The sequence below is a fragment of the Rhinolophus hipposideros genome (assembly GCF_964194185.1).
Source record: "Rhinolophus hipposideros genome assembly, chromosome: 6".
In the NCBI taxonomy this organism is placed as follows: Eukaryota; Metazoa; Chordata; class Mammalia; order Chiroptera; family Rhinolophidae; genus Rhinolophus; species Rhinolophus hipposideros.
The window spans coordinates 36,386,616-36,400,711 of record NC_138052.1 but is presented as its reverse complement, the minus strand read 5'-3'; the positions used below and the strand labels follow the sequence as shown (position 1 = coordinate 36,400,711).

Here is a 14,096-nt window from a genome sequence, read left to right as displayed (position 1 = left end):
GAAGAAGGAAATTTGCTCCACATAATAGGGGTGAAAAGAAATTAAACCAGCAAGAAACCATCAAGACTAGGAGGTAGTGTTAAAAGGATTACAGGGGAGGGGAGGGAAGATGGAGGTTGTTTAATAGGTCTAATTGTGAATTTTGTAAGATGAAAAGAGTTCTAGAGATAGGTTGTGAATATACAGTGTGAATATACTTCACAGTACTGAAATTAGTACTTATAAAGGGTTAAGATGGTGAATTTTATGTTATGTATGGTTTATACAATTAAAAAAGAGTGTAAGAGAAAAAAACTTGCAGGCCAGAAATATTTATTAATAATTTTTTAAATTAGTTTTGTGAAGTAACATTCACTCTCTTCCCCATGAAAATTTCAGTAGCATCTACATTGTTCCAAATAGTGTGTGTGTGTGTATGTGTCTGTGTGTGTGTGTGTCTGTGTGTGTGTGTGCATGTGTGATTAATAACTGGAGAAATCTGGCCCCTGGCCAAAATCCCATGTATAATCTGTCAGACTCGACCATAGGCAATGACATGGGCTTTACCTGGCAGGCCTCATGAAGGAAAGCCCTTCCCACACCAGCCTTGATGCACGCCAGTGCACTGCAGGCTCTGAAGGATGTTGCAGTCAAGGACTCAGGCCTTCCTTCCCCCCTAGCTGGACACCCTGTTATGTGTGTCTGCATTCCTAGACCTGGCTCTTCCATTTGGAGGCCTCCATCTCAGGCCAAGACTTTATGGGAGATGGGTGAATCTTAAAAACATTTTTCTGCATTCTGATTGAATATTCAGTACTTTTCCACCCCTAGCCCTGGCCCTTCTCCCTCACCCTGACTCCTGAGCCATAAAACAGAAAGCCTTTTATTCTGGACTCCTTCCACAGTGAAATTCATATCTGCTCTGATCCAGTGGCCCAGTGGCATTCCACAGGGGAAAATGGAACACTGGTGGAGCCAGCGCTTTCTTCTCTTTAGCTTCTTTACTTACACTATTGCAGTAAGTGATTCAAGACTTCACTGTGCTTTTATTTTGGCTTATTGTTTTAAATGATCACTCTGACACCTAGCTGCTTCCCTCAGCTCTTGACAAACCTATAATAACATCACTTGTCATCTATTAAGTGCTTACTCTATGCCAGCCACTGTTCTTATTCTTTAAACGTGGTTGTCTTCTTTAATCCTTACAATAAACCGGAAGGATAAATCTAAGTTTTATTCCCCTTTAAGAGGAAAGGAAACTGAGGAACAAAGAACTTAGATAATTTTTTCAAGGCTGCACAGCCAAGTGGCAGCCTGATATTAGAAAATAGATAGTTCATTCCATAACCTGCATTAAAAAAAAATGCCAAAAACATGCAGAATTTTGAATATGGAAAGGCTTAACTTAAAGCAAAAGTAGGAGATAGCAGTAGGCAAAGAACAAGATGAAAATAGATATCTAGATGATGGATCTTTATTCACTGAAATCTGTAAACTACCTCTCAGTTAATGGAATTCAGTATCTTACTCCCTGATACTGACCAATTCATGGGAATTTTGCATGAAGCTAAAGAACCGATCTTAGCCAAGATCTTGAGAAGACTCTTTAGACAGAACCAGGCTGTGCTAGACAGAAGACCTGCATTCCCTGCCACGTCCCCTACTCTTGGAGACAGCAGTTACATCTCCTGATCATGCTGGGAGAGTCTTATTTTCAGGGAATTATAGATTGTTTGATAATCAAAGGTCATTATCTCCTAAGGGTGTCCTCTTGCGTCCTCTCCCTCTTGTTGGAAGGTTTACAGGAGTCATCTAGGTATGTAGAGTATGTAAGCATGGTCTGCTAAGGTCTCACTTAGAATATGCAAAACACAGGTATGGTATAGAATATGCAAAACAGAGTTTCCTTCGTCTCACCATACCTACTCCTGTTCCATTCAGACCCAGAGTTACAAGACGAGTCACTGCTAGACCCTGTCCCGATCCCCATAGCAGGGTTAAAAGGGCCTGGATAGACTTCCTCAGTCCCCAGTGGCAGCAGAATGGGTCCCCAAACTTGCATTCGATTCCCACCAGGCCCAAATACCCGCAAGGCTTCTTATTCACTTGTTGCCAGGACCCAAGGGTAGTAGCATCTGCCCAAAACATAGGATGGGATTCTATGTTGTTTCATTTGGGGGGAGAAGAGAATCATCTCATGCATGAATGTCACTGGTCCACATTCAGACATTTAGTTGTAAATAAGATCTCAGAAATCAGAACAGGAAGTTGTGTAGCTGACTGTGAGTGGGATTTCTAATTGCTCTGGATATCATCTGTGGACATTTTACAGTTTCTTACTCTGAGAAGCTTAGAGGCATAGTGCAATGAATGTAGGATTGAAATCACACAGAACTGTCTTCATCCCAGCTCTATTGCTCTTAGCCACATTGAATAAGTTACTTTTAACCTCTTTGAGATTTACTTATGGGGATATTTCTAATAACTACCAAATACCTAAATTCTTAATAAATGGTGCATATTATTTACGGTTTTCCCATGAGTGTTTACGCTATCACTCAGAATAAGTAACTGAATCTGGATTGCCTCCTGTTAGGATTTTCTGTTTCCAAAGACTGACTCCCAGTAATGCTGGATTGTTTACAGATGAATTTCATTGATATCTCTATCTATCTATCTATCTATCTATCTATCTATCTATCTATCTATCTATCTATCTATCTATCTATCTATATCTGCCAACCGAGATCCTCTCATCGAGCCAAACAGCTTTGGCTCCTTTTTGAACATGGATCATCACTTATACTTAGCCGACCAGCTTGGGATATTGCTACCAGCACCAATTAGTGTCGGAGTGTTGTGTTTAGGACTCCTTGAGGGATCTGGACCTGACTTGTCACCTAATTTTACGTATTGACTTATAAGTGATGCTTTAAAAAAAAGAAACACCTGTTTTAACTTTAGCAGAAACAAGTTGTAGGAATTTGCAGAAGGACCGTGACCCTTCAGGAGGCCTCCGAGTTGGCCAGGAGTTAGATAGCACTTCTTGTCCACATACTTACAGTTAGCCAACTGATTCTTTGGAATGTGAATAGCAATGTCAAGTATTTTGCTAAAGGCCACATCATGAAGGAAATGAGAATCTGCTCTCTGATTCTGGAATGTACTGCTGAACCTGACCAACTACAGGCTCCTCCTGGCAGGGCAATAAGTCACTGGGTCCTGTCATTGGTAGCACGGGATCCAGGCAGTCAGGGTATTCTCTTGTATCTCAATGACCACATCTCTTCTTCTACTGCTTTCATATAGGGGACTTTGCCTAGTGAACCTTGACGTGGCCTACCCTTCAGAGTGTGAAATCCTCCTTGGTTTCTCTAACTCCTCATTCGCATTAAACAACTGATTGGACCAGAGCCTTTTGATTGAATCAGATTCAGATGAAGAACCTATCATGCTCTGGAACTGAATGTGTAGTGGACATTACTAGTGGTCAGAGAGTCGTTGATTTGCCCTTATTGTTTTGTAGAAGACTCTTTCAGACTTTCAGAGAGCCTGATGATAACTGGGACAGAAATGGGGCCTCCTGACTTTTGTTTCTGCATGTCTTTGAATGTCCTATCTCATCCTTGCCTGTAGTTACCTTTCCCTTTTCTCTGAATTCTAAAGTGCAAATCTATAGAGGACAATAGCTGTTAAAGCCTGTCAGATTCTGATTCTAGATTCAGGTTCTTATCTTTGATTTCCTTTGCTGGGCTAAGGCGTTCTAGAGCAAATGTCTGCACTGCTATCTTTGCTGATCTCTGATTACAGAGACTCCTTAGACCCAGAGAGGTTTCCTGCCTCTGCTCTACTTGTGAGGCCTGGGGTACACCCAGGGTGGGGTTGAGAGGACTCACAAAACTGTCCACTCCCTTTAATGCCAGCCCTGATTGGTCTCTGAAATTATATCTTTGGCTAAAGCTGATACAGGATCCTGTATCCCCTTGAATTCCCCACAGGGGCCAGGTACAAGGTATATTCAAGGCTGGATATATCCTTAGACAAGGCTGTTACTACCCCATCCAGACACACCTTTCTGATTTCTTCCAAATTCAGGCCCTCCAGTACTAATACTACTCAACTCATGGGCCATAGACCTGACTGCTAATGTGCTCAAGGGTGTTAATGAATGACTGAGGAACAAATTTACCTTTTTATTATGTATTTGAATTTACTAAGGAATTAGTTTACAGTTGTAACTATAAGTAGTTGAGCAGGCCATTTAGGCAATTGCTTTGATCAAGTTTGTAACTTGATCAAAGTGGTGGCTAACTGTTTAGAGGCAGCCTATCTGAAGACAGCCTCCCATGTTGTGTAACAGTTTACACTATTATGGAGATCACGACCAGCATGCTTTGTGTGCGATGAGGAAGAGAGAAGTTTTTTATAAGCAGCACATTTTTGTCCTGTATTCACCAGCTTTCTCTACAAGGATGTTTAATTTTCATCTCAAACTTACATGGACAAAATGAGAAGTCAGTTGCAATCCAAATATTCTGGTTATGGCCTCACCACCCACCAATTTTTTTAGACCCCAATCCTAGGATTTTTTTTTTTTTGACTCCTCTCATTTATTACTATCTTCATATCTTATCTGATGGCAAGTCCTGTAAACTCCATGTCCACAGTGTATTCTAAATCTGAGCCCTCCCTCCCTTTGTCATAATACCTCCCTGGTGCCTGGACAACTATAATAACCTTCTAATTGTTCTCCCTATTTCCTCTCTCATCTCCCTAATAGTCATTCTCTACAAAGTGACCAGAGTGAACTTTCAAAAGTAAATCAGACAAATTTACGCTCCTCTTTAATGTCCTACATTGGCTTCACATTAAACCAGGAATAATGCCTACACTCCTTAAATGATGCACACAACTTTACAAAAGTCTGCCTTTGCCTTTCTTTCCCAATGAGTCCCCTACCACTCAGTCTGTGGTCAGTCTCCATCAGCTATAATAAACTTCTTTCTTTAACTAAAATATACAGAGCTTGTTTCATTTGCTGGGAATGTTCTTCAGCTCTAAAGTTACCTGGTTGGATTATTTCTTGACTATCCTATTTTTGCATCATTTGTGGATAATTACTTTCCAAAGGAAATTAATTTCATTTATTTTTTTCTGAATGCTGTCCATCATTAAAAATCTTAGTTGTTACTGCAATGCCAATTTTAGAGTCATATATTTGTTGCCAATTGAGAATTTCCATTATACAGAGGAAATTTTTAAGCAAATTAACGAGCTAAGAAAAGTTCCAAATTTGGGGCCTAGTTATAAGGAAATGAAACTCAACTGAGCAGATAATGCACCATCAGCACAGGCTTGAATCCAAGCTGGTGGGGTGTTCTGCAACGTCATAGCTTATAGGAGCGAAGTGGTGGCTAACTGTTTAGAGGCAGCAAAATCCAGTAAATAAAAGTATGGATTCTGGAGCAAAGGTTTCTGCGTTCTAATCCTGGCTCTACCACTTACTAGCTAGGAGAATTTGGGCAAGTCATAACCACATGTGTATCTGTATTCTCATTTGTAAAATGAAGAAATGATTGTACCTACCTCATAGAGTTATTGTGAGGATTATATCAATTAGAATAGAAAGTGTTTAGAATGGTACCTGGTGTATAAGTTCAGCTATTGTTATGGGGTACAGGTCCTTCCATAGAAGAATGTGAAAATGAACCAAATGCTTGATGTTGTTTTTAGACTACTCACAGACAGAAAAGATTTGTCTTCTCCCATTCACCCTCTAACTCCCACACACACTAAAAAGAGATGGGGGAAAGAAGTCAAATTGCTCTTTGAGGAGACAGAAATGGTTATAGGAAGAACAGACCTGAGTTAGGGAACAGAGAGTTAAAAAATTCTGAAGTCTTCAAATACTGATGAGTTTAGGTCAAAAAAGTCCCAGGCTTGAATGGGCTTCTCGTGGTGGTCAAATCTGAGAAAATTTGAGCACCAAAATAATAATACATAATAATAATAATAATAATAATAATAATAATAGTAATAATAACAATTTTCTAAAGTCACAAATCCATAGTGATGGGGGCCTGAAAGGGGAATACAAAGGAGAGAGAGACAGAGAGAGAGAGAGAGAAAGAGAGAGAGAGAGAGAGATTTCTTCATAAGTGAATGTCAGCTAATAAAAGATGATAGAAAAAACAATTTTGCAGCACTTGGTGTAACAATTGATCCAAGCAATGATCATCAATGTATGCCAAACCATTGGTTAAAATGTGAGGAAACCAATATTCAACATTGATCAAAGTATTACCCCACAGATTACTTCTCACTGCCAAAGGAAAACCGCAGTTGTCAACATCTTAACCAAGTGCTCAAAATTAGTATCATCAACAGTGGCATAACCTGACATCATGTGCCTTTTGATTTGAAGCAATTAGAAGTATACAATTCCCATAGCCTATGAAGTAGAATTCTATGTAAGTATTTATGTCAAAACATTTATCCTGTTAGTTAGATCTCAAATTTCAAACAAAACAAAACAAAACAAAAAACAGGTATAAAAATATTTTGGGAACAATGAGAAAATTTGAAAACAGCATATATTAGGTGATAGTTAGATAGGAAAGTTATGCTTATGTAAGAGAATCTCTATTCTTTAGAGATGTCCACTAAGGTACTTAAGAGCGTAGTGTCATGGGATCTGTAAGTTCCTTTTGAAAAGTTCAGAAAAAAAACGTGTATATATATGAACATGTGTGTGTCTATGTGTGATAAAGCACATAATTCAAAAAGTTAAAAATTGGTGGAATTAAACGACAGCTATATGGGTATGCACTGTACTATTATTTCACACCTGATGCATATTTGAAAAAAAATATTAACTGAAACAAACACGTAACCAAAACAAAAGATTAGCAGCTTCTTACCTGTTGCAATCTCTGCCCCTGCCAGTCTGGCTCTTATTAAGCCGTGTCTCTCTTTGAGGTGAAGAATCCGAACTTTTGGGAACTGAGACATGTATTTATCCAAATTATCTTTTAGGTAATCTATATCAGAGTTTAAGGATAGACAAGAAAACACTTAATTGACTAGATCTGAATAATACCAGAAGAAGTGCCTTCTCGATGTCAAACTCCAGAAACTATGATTTAAAAAAAAAACATTAAAAATTTTCAATTAAGTTAACAAATAATATATTAGTTTCAGGTGTACAACATAGTGATTAGACATTTATATAACTTACATAGTGATCACCCCATAAGTCTAATACCCACCTGGCAGCATACATATTTAGTACAACATTATTGACTATATTCCCTGTGCTGTACTTTACATCCCCCATGGCTATTTTGTAACTACCAATTTGTACTTCTTAATCTCTTCACCTTTTTCACTCCAATCCCCAACCTTCCTCCCCTCTGGCAACCAACAATTTGTTCTCTGTATCTATGGGTCTGTTTCTACTTTTTTGTTGTTCGTTTACTTTGTTTTTCTAAGATTCCACATATAAGTAAAATCATATGGTATTTGTCTTTCTCTGTTTGACTTATTTCACTTAGCGTAGCACCCATGTTGTCGTAAACAAAATTTTATTCCTTGGGCCATGATTTTATTTTCTGATATGATTTTCTTAGATGAATTTTTGTCTGGGTTCAATACTCTAAGCTGTCTATTTTCTTAAATCCCAAGCCTTCTTTTCAGTGTTGCCAAATTACACAGAAATGGGTTCCACCTTTTCTGCATATTTGTCAGTACAGGAGAAAATTTACCTTGAAATAAAAGAAAGTGAAGTTTTTGCACAACTTTCCCTTTGTAAAACCCTTTCTAAGACCCAGGGAAAAGGCTAAGCATTGCATGCAAATTGAAAAAAATGCAAAAGAAAGATATTGTAACTGCAATTGGTTAAGAACATTGTCACTTCCTACTGTGAAATCCCCCCTTCATTACAACCTACCCCCTCTTGTTGAATGGCCAAAGAGGGATCCAGGTAAAGGAACATTTTTTTTTTTTTGGTGGTTTTATGGGGTATATTGATGTGGCTTTCAGTTGCTTCTATGTGCAATTAAGCTATTGACAGCTATCTCAGATAGGAATGGCTTTTAGGAATGCTGCTGCTCGCTTTCCTATTAATTTTGTGTTGTTTTTCTTAAAGAGACCCCATAGAAGCTTCAAGTTCCACAAAATTTGGGTATGCCATTTTTAAAGGGACTATTATCTGCTTGGTAACTACATACTATTTCTGTTTATGCTTTCTAGGCTACTTTTTAAAGTTTTCAACTAGTCTTCCTCAGGCATCTCAATACTCCTGGAGCTCAGTGTGATTCTGGTCAGAATTCTGAGGCTGAGGAAAGTGGCTGTGATTGTGGTCATGATCAAGGAGAAGCTGTTCTATTAAGGTTGCCACCTGTTTGCTATTTTCTAAAATTTTTGAAAGTAGATTGCATTTTGGGAATTCATAAGGTAGTAGTCATGAGAAGTCTGACAGTCAGGGGACCACTTACATACACAAATTCTTTGACAATCCAAAGACAGATTCTCCTCTGTAATAAACAAAACACATGTAAAGACCTACCATGGCAGATTCTGTCTTTGAACTCTGTGAGAATCTGATCTCTCTAGTCCAATTGGCAATTTCTCTTCACAGTCCTTAACTGGACACATAATATGCTTTTCTCTTGAGGAAGAAGGCATAGGCCTCCCATTTCTTTGTTTTCCACAGAATCTAACCTCTAGTTAGAAGAAAGGCATCCAGTTAATTGTGGGTTCTTTGCTTATTAGAACCCATGAATAGGTATTCATGCAATTGTAGAAGACATCTTCTGGTTTCTGGAACTTCAAAGTTCCCATCTCCAAGGAGCTATAGTTAGAAACTCTCACTCTTAGATGGCAGAGATGCCACAGCTGAAAGAGAGTTTGAGGTGGCTAGCTGAACAGGGCCCTGGATGACAGAGCTGACTTTCTGTGTTCCACACATGCTTGGACTTAAGCCTCTGAAGCACACATGGAACAATGATTTGGCATTTGTAAAATGCTTATGCTGTATGAAATTACCCTGGAATTTTGCCATCCATTCATACTGCTATGACCTCACGTCAAATTTGATTTCTCAGGAGTGGTTTTCTTACCTTTGGTGCTAAAGTCGTCCACCAGTAGAATCTCCTTGATGAGATGTGGAGGAGAGCGATTGAGTACACTGTGAACAGACCTCAGGAGAGTGGACCAAACCTCATCCACAAAGCATATGATGACACTGGTGGTTGGCAGGTTATTGTGGACTAGCTGTTGTGCACACCTGGGTCGGAACACAAGCAGAGCACAAGCGATGTGCTAACAAGATTCACAAGATAGTTTAACAAGGTACAGACTGTGATTGTGTGTATATATACATTCTATCTTATCTATCGATTCATCTACCTATACATGTCAATTATGATTTTATCATGTGCAGTTTCTTGGGGAGGGGCGTAAGTAAAATAAAAGAGCAGAGGAAGAAAAGCCAGTAACAGTTATTGCTATAAAAGGACCAGCAATGCAAAACAAGAACTTCCTGTGGAGGCATCACACTGTAGTGGAAAGGACATGGACTTCTCAGGTGGTTAGTCACTATTCTGAACCCCATCATCAATATTTCTTAGATCTTTATTCATTGATACCTTATTTAATTTTTCTGTGTCTCAGTTTCCTTATCTATAAAATGAGGTAATGGTTCTTATTCAATTATAATAAGTTTTACAGCCTAGTGAGAATGCACATAAAATGCCTAGCACAGTTTCTGGCACAGGAATTGACCAAATGGGAGCTTTTGTTATCCTAATTGGATTATATAACACAAGAGAACATTCTTTTTGAATTATTTAATGCTACCAAGTAGTTTTTGATTGCCCTTCCAACTGGCCTTCTGCCAAGTGCCAAATGAAATATTATTTCTTCCACTCTGCATGTAAATATATTTATGGAGATCATGTATATATATACCAAATAATTAAACTCTTCAGCATATCTGTTTATTTAAGGATTGTTTGCTGAGACTCTCTCTGCTACAGAGTAGCCACAATTAAAATCACTTTGCTGGCATAGAAATGAGAAGAAGACTACTGTGGGAATTGGTGTTCAGGTGGGTTGTAATTTTTTTTTTTTAATGCCCTGCAGTGAATACTGCCTCATTGCTGGCATTTTTCCAGCAATGGCATTTTTCCTGTTACTCTTCACAGGATGGTACCCAGTGGAACCAGTCTTGCCATCCTTCAACACTGCTGCTGTTAGTAATATAATAATTAAGTTATAAGTAAATACTATAGGCCCTCTGAATTATTTCAATTTAAACCTTAAAATTTGGGTATGCCAACAGCATCTTCTCCTCTTTTTATAGATGAATAATTGAAATCATAGGGAGACTAGTCCATGATTATACTGTTAGTAAATGGCAGAGTTGGGACTCAAATTCTGGTGCAAGTCCAGCTCCAGAAATAAACATTCAGGAAGTCTTAAGTCCACAAGAATAAAAGCAGCTAGCAGTAGATGTGATGGTTTGTGGGGAGCAGGTTTTTCTGCCAGATAATATAGCCACACTTTACTTTGTTCATAAATAAGAAATAGAAACGAATAAAAACCATAGTAAAACCACATTATCACAAGACTTTATAGTTGGTAAAGTACTATTATGTATATGATTGAATTCAATCTTTGTAACAACTGCTTAAGATACATATTATTATACACTTCTTCAAACAGAGAAAACTGAAGCTTGTGAAGTTAAGTGGCTTACCCAACATTATTCATCTAGAAAGGATGTACAGTTGGCCTTTGAACAATGCAAAGATTAGAGAGATGACCCCAGTACAGTGGGAAAGCTGTGCATAACTTTGAGTCTACAGTCTGCCCTTCACATCTATCATGGTCTGAAAATAGTATTTTCTATCTGTAGTTGGGAATCTGCAGTTAGAAATGCAAAAATACTGTTTTCAATCCTCAGTTAGTTGAATCTATGGATGCGAAACCCAAGGACATGAAGGGCCAAATGTATTTATTGAAAACAACAAAAACAACAAAATGCATATTCAGTGGGTCTTCACAATTCAAACCTGTCTTGTTCAAGAGTCAACTTTTTTTGGAGAGAGAGATGGCACATCTATTATTTCTCTGAATGGGTGAGTGCCCTCTCTACCTGTCAACAAAAGGTTGGTTTACTTTTGACTAACAGAATTATTGAAGTAGAGGAATACATTTTTAAAATAACTACATCTGGAGCTTCTTTGAAGTTTAGAAATTTACACATTAAAGACCATGAAAGTGTTAATTAGTGATATGAAATTATGAATTCTAATAGTGTAACTCAATTATGAAAAAGAAACAATAATTAGAAAAAGAGGAAAGAATATGAAGTGAAGTATTTCTAAACATTAAATAAAATAATGATAGCATTTATCAACAATTTTAGCAATTGAAAATAATTTTGGTACTAGAAAAATTTAAACTCCAGAATTTTTTTTTTTTTTTTTTTTTACAAAGCAAAGTATTTCTTATGTGAGAGACCAATTCTCAGCATCTCTAATGTGACCATCAAAGACCAGAGGTGATAAGATTAATGTTCCCCAAGCAGGAAATAGGTGGGGCTAGAGTACAATGAATTTAGAGTAAAAGGGATGGTGGAATGGAGACTATTTTGTAGACTATTTTGGGAGAAAACCTAGAAAGAAAAGAGGATAGCTAGGTGGGATGTCATCCCCATTCCCACACCCTCTCCCCAGTAGGAAGGTACAGAATCATATTTATGGGTTTCAGGGAAGCTATACATAGAGTTGAAAGTTGAAAGCATCAGTGATTTGTTAGGATTGATTATTGGTGGAGCAAGCTCTCTCCTTGCATCAATCAACCTTGGAGTAGCAGCAGTTGACTCAATTGATTGCTCTTGTCTCCCTGAGTAAGTCTCTCTCTCTCTTTCTCTCTCTCTCTCTCTCTCTCTCTCTCTCTCTCTCTCTCTCTCTCTCAATTTTTCTGTCCCATGAAACACTACCCTCTTTTGGTTTTCACCCATCACTCACAGGCTTTCCCCTTTCAGTCTCCTTCTCAGCTTTTCCCTCTTCTTCTTAATCTCTAAACAGAAGATTCTCAGAACTGAGTCCTTTTTGTTTCTTCTATGTACTGTCACTGTATGATCTCATCTATGCCCACAGCTTTAAATATTATATCTTCCAAATTTATATTCTGGTTGTATTTCTCTCCTGAGTTTCAGACTCATATATCCAACCAAATACTTGACATCTCCTCTGGTTGCCTCACAGCACCTTACACATGACAGTGTGAAATGGAAATCTTGATTTCACTTTACCCACCTAACCAGTTCCTCTGCATTTTCCCTCTTAATTAATGGCATCATCACCTACCTTGCTGTAGAAATATAAAAGTTTTCCTAGATTCACCCTCTTCCTGACTGTCATAAAACTGATCTCTCATTAACTTCTGACCACTCTATTGCCAAAATATATCTCAACTCCAACTTTTCACCTCCACCATTGCCACCCCTAATTTAGGAGCTTTCCTCATCTTTCTCCAGGATTATGTTTGAAATCTGTTGACTAGACTCTTTATTCCCACTCTTCACCACATTCACACACTCTTGTTTAAAATCCTTCAGTGATTCCTGCGGGATAAAATAGGAAAAAAAGAAATCCAAAAATTTACCATAGCCTAAAGGACCCAGTGTGACATCGCCTCTGGCCATCTCCCCAACTTCTTGTGGGCTATCCTCTCTATCCCCTCACATACTTCATCTAGCCACATTGGCCTTGTTTCAGTTTCTTAAAAGATGTTAAACTCCTTCCAGTTTTGTTGTTTCTTTAACTTCTAAAACTACTTCCACCCCCACCCCCAGACTTTCATTGCTGGCTTCTTCTGTTCATTTAGGTCTTAAACAGTGCCTCCAAATAGAAACCTTCTCTGACTACTCAGTCAAAATTTAGCTATTGAAATTTAGAATTTCTTCCTCTCTTTTATAGTCACCTGTATTTCTGCCATTTCTGCCATTTATTTATTGATTTTATTTCCTTATGTTCTGCATCCATAATTTCCCAAGGGCAGAGCAAATTTGCCTTACTACAGTGCCACAGCTTCTAGCATACATGCACATAATAAATATTTAATAAAAATATATTGAGTGGATGAATGAATGGAGATGGAATGGAGCTTAAATCAAAAGCCTAAATGGTAGAAAAAGAGATAGTTTCCTTCGAGAAAGGAAGGAAAAAGTGGTAAAGTGTACAAATAAATTTATGTGTCTGGGATGAGAAGTTGAAAGAATTTGTAGCTCATACTGGAGGAAAGGTTATTTGCTAATATAATAGGGTAGGGACTTGAAGAGAATGGAGAATATCTGGGACAGACAGTATGAGCAATGGGAGACAGTACTAGCTAACTACACACAAAAACATTTTTAAGCACTTTCTTGAATTTAAAGGTCCCAAAATTTTAGTCAGAATACAAGTGTGATTTCCAGTGTTTGGCATCCTGAGTGTAGGAAGAGATAGAATAGATTGTTGTATTATTCCAAGTCTAGGGGTCATCAGAGCAAATGACATAGAAAGAAAAGTGGTAGAGGAATTTGAGGGTACTGGTGTAAAATGGTTAAATGTTTAATTATGGATTTAGATTGGGAAAGAGGAAGGAAGAGGCACAGTCGTTCAGAGGAGGTTAATAGCCTGAGTGAAATGGAAGGTACTAACTTCCTATGACTTTCTCTTCTCTAACTTTAGAATGTAAATGAATGGGAAATGCACATTTCACACATAAATATTCTTTACAACATTTGGTACTGAAAAAATAAATCAGTTCTAAAAAGGAAGGGTCAGCTGCACAAATTCTGCATGAGCCATCTGAACCAACAAGCCTAGCTGTGAAGTCCTGAAAATTGCTTTATGGTTGAAATTTGGTTGATTTTAGAAACATCAAGCTCCAAATGAATATACATTGAGAAGAGTTAACCAAGCTGGCTAATACTGATGACTATAACTCAGTAGGTTTTGGGTCTCTTTTAGAAGGAAATTCAAGAAGTTTTGTCATGTTATCCAGCCTGAAATTGGAGGTAACAAAAGCGCCCAGAAATGTGAGAGATTTGGGAAAGGCACCTC

The 14,096-nt window shown here is 38.0% G+C and overlaps 1 protein-coding gene across 2 annotated transcripts in view; it reads right to left on the bottom strand.

The window, feature by feature from the left end:
* Positions 1-14,096, bottom strand: part of GALNT5 (polypeptide N-acetylgalactosaminyltransferase 5) — a 43,582-nt gene that overhangs the window by 18,304 nt on the left and 11,182 nt on the right. For both annotated transcript variants that reach the window (XM_081051724.1, XM_081051725.1), the window contains 2 exons: positions 9,099-9,265; positions 6,900-7,019 (listed from right to left, as the gene is read on the bottom strand). In XM_081051724.1, the coding sequence (XP_080907850.1) occupies positions 6,900-7,019; positions 9,099-9,265 (287 nt within the window). The remainder of the gene's footprint in view (positions 1-6,899; positions 7,020-9,098; positions 9,266-14,096) is intronic.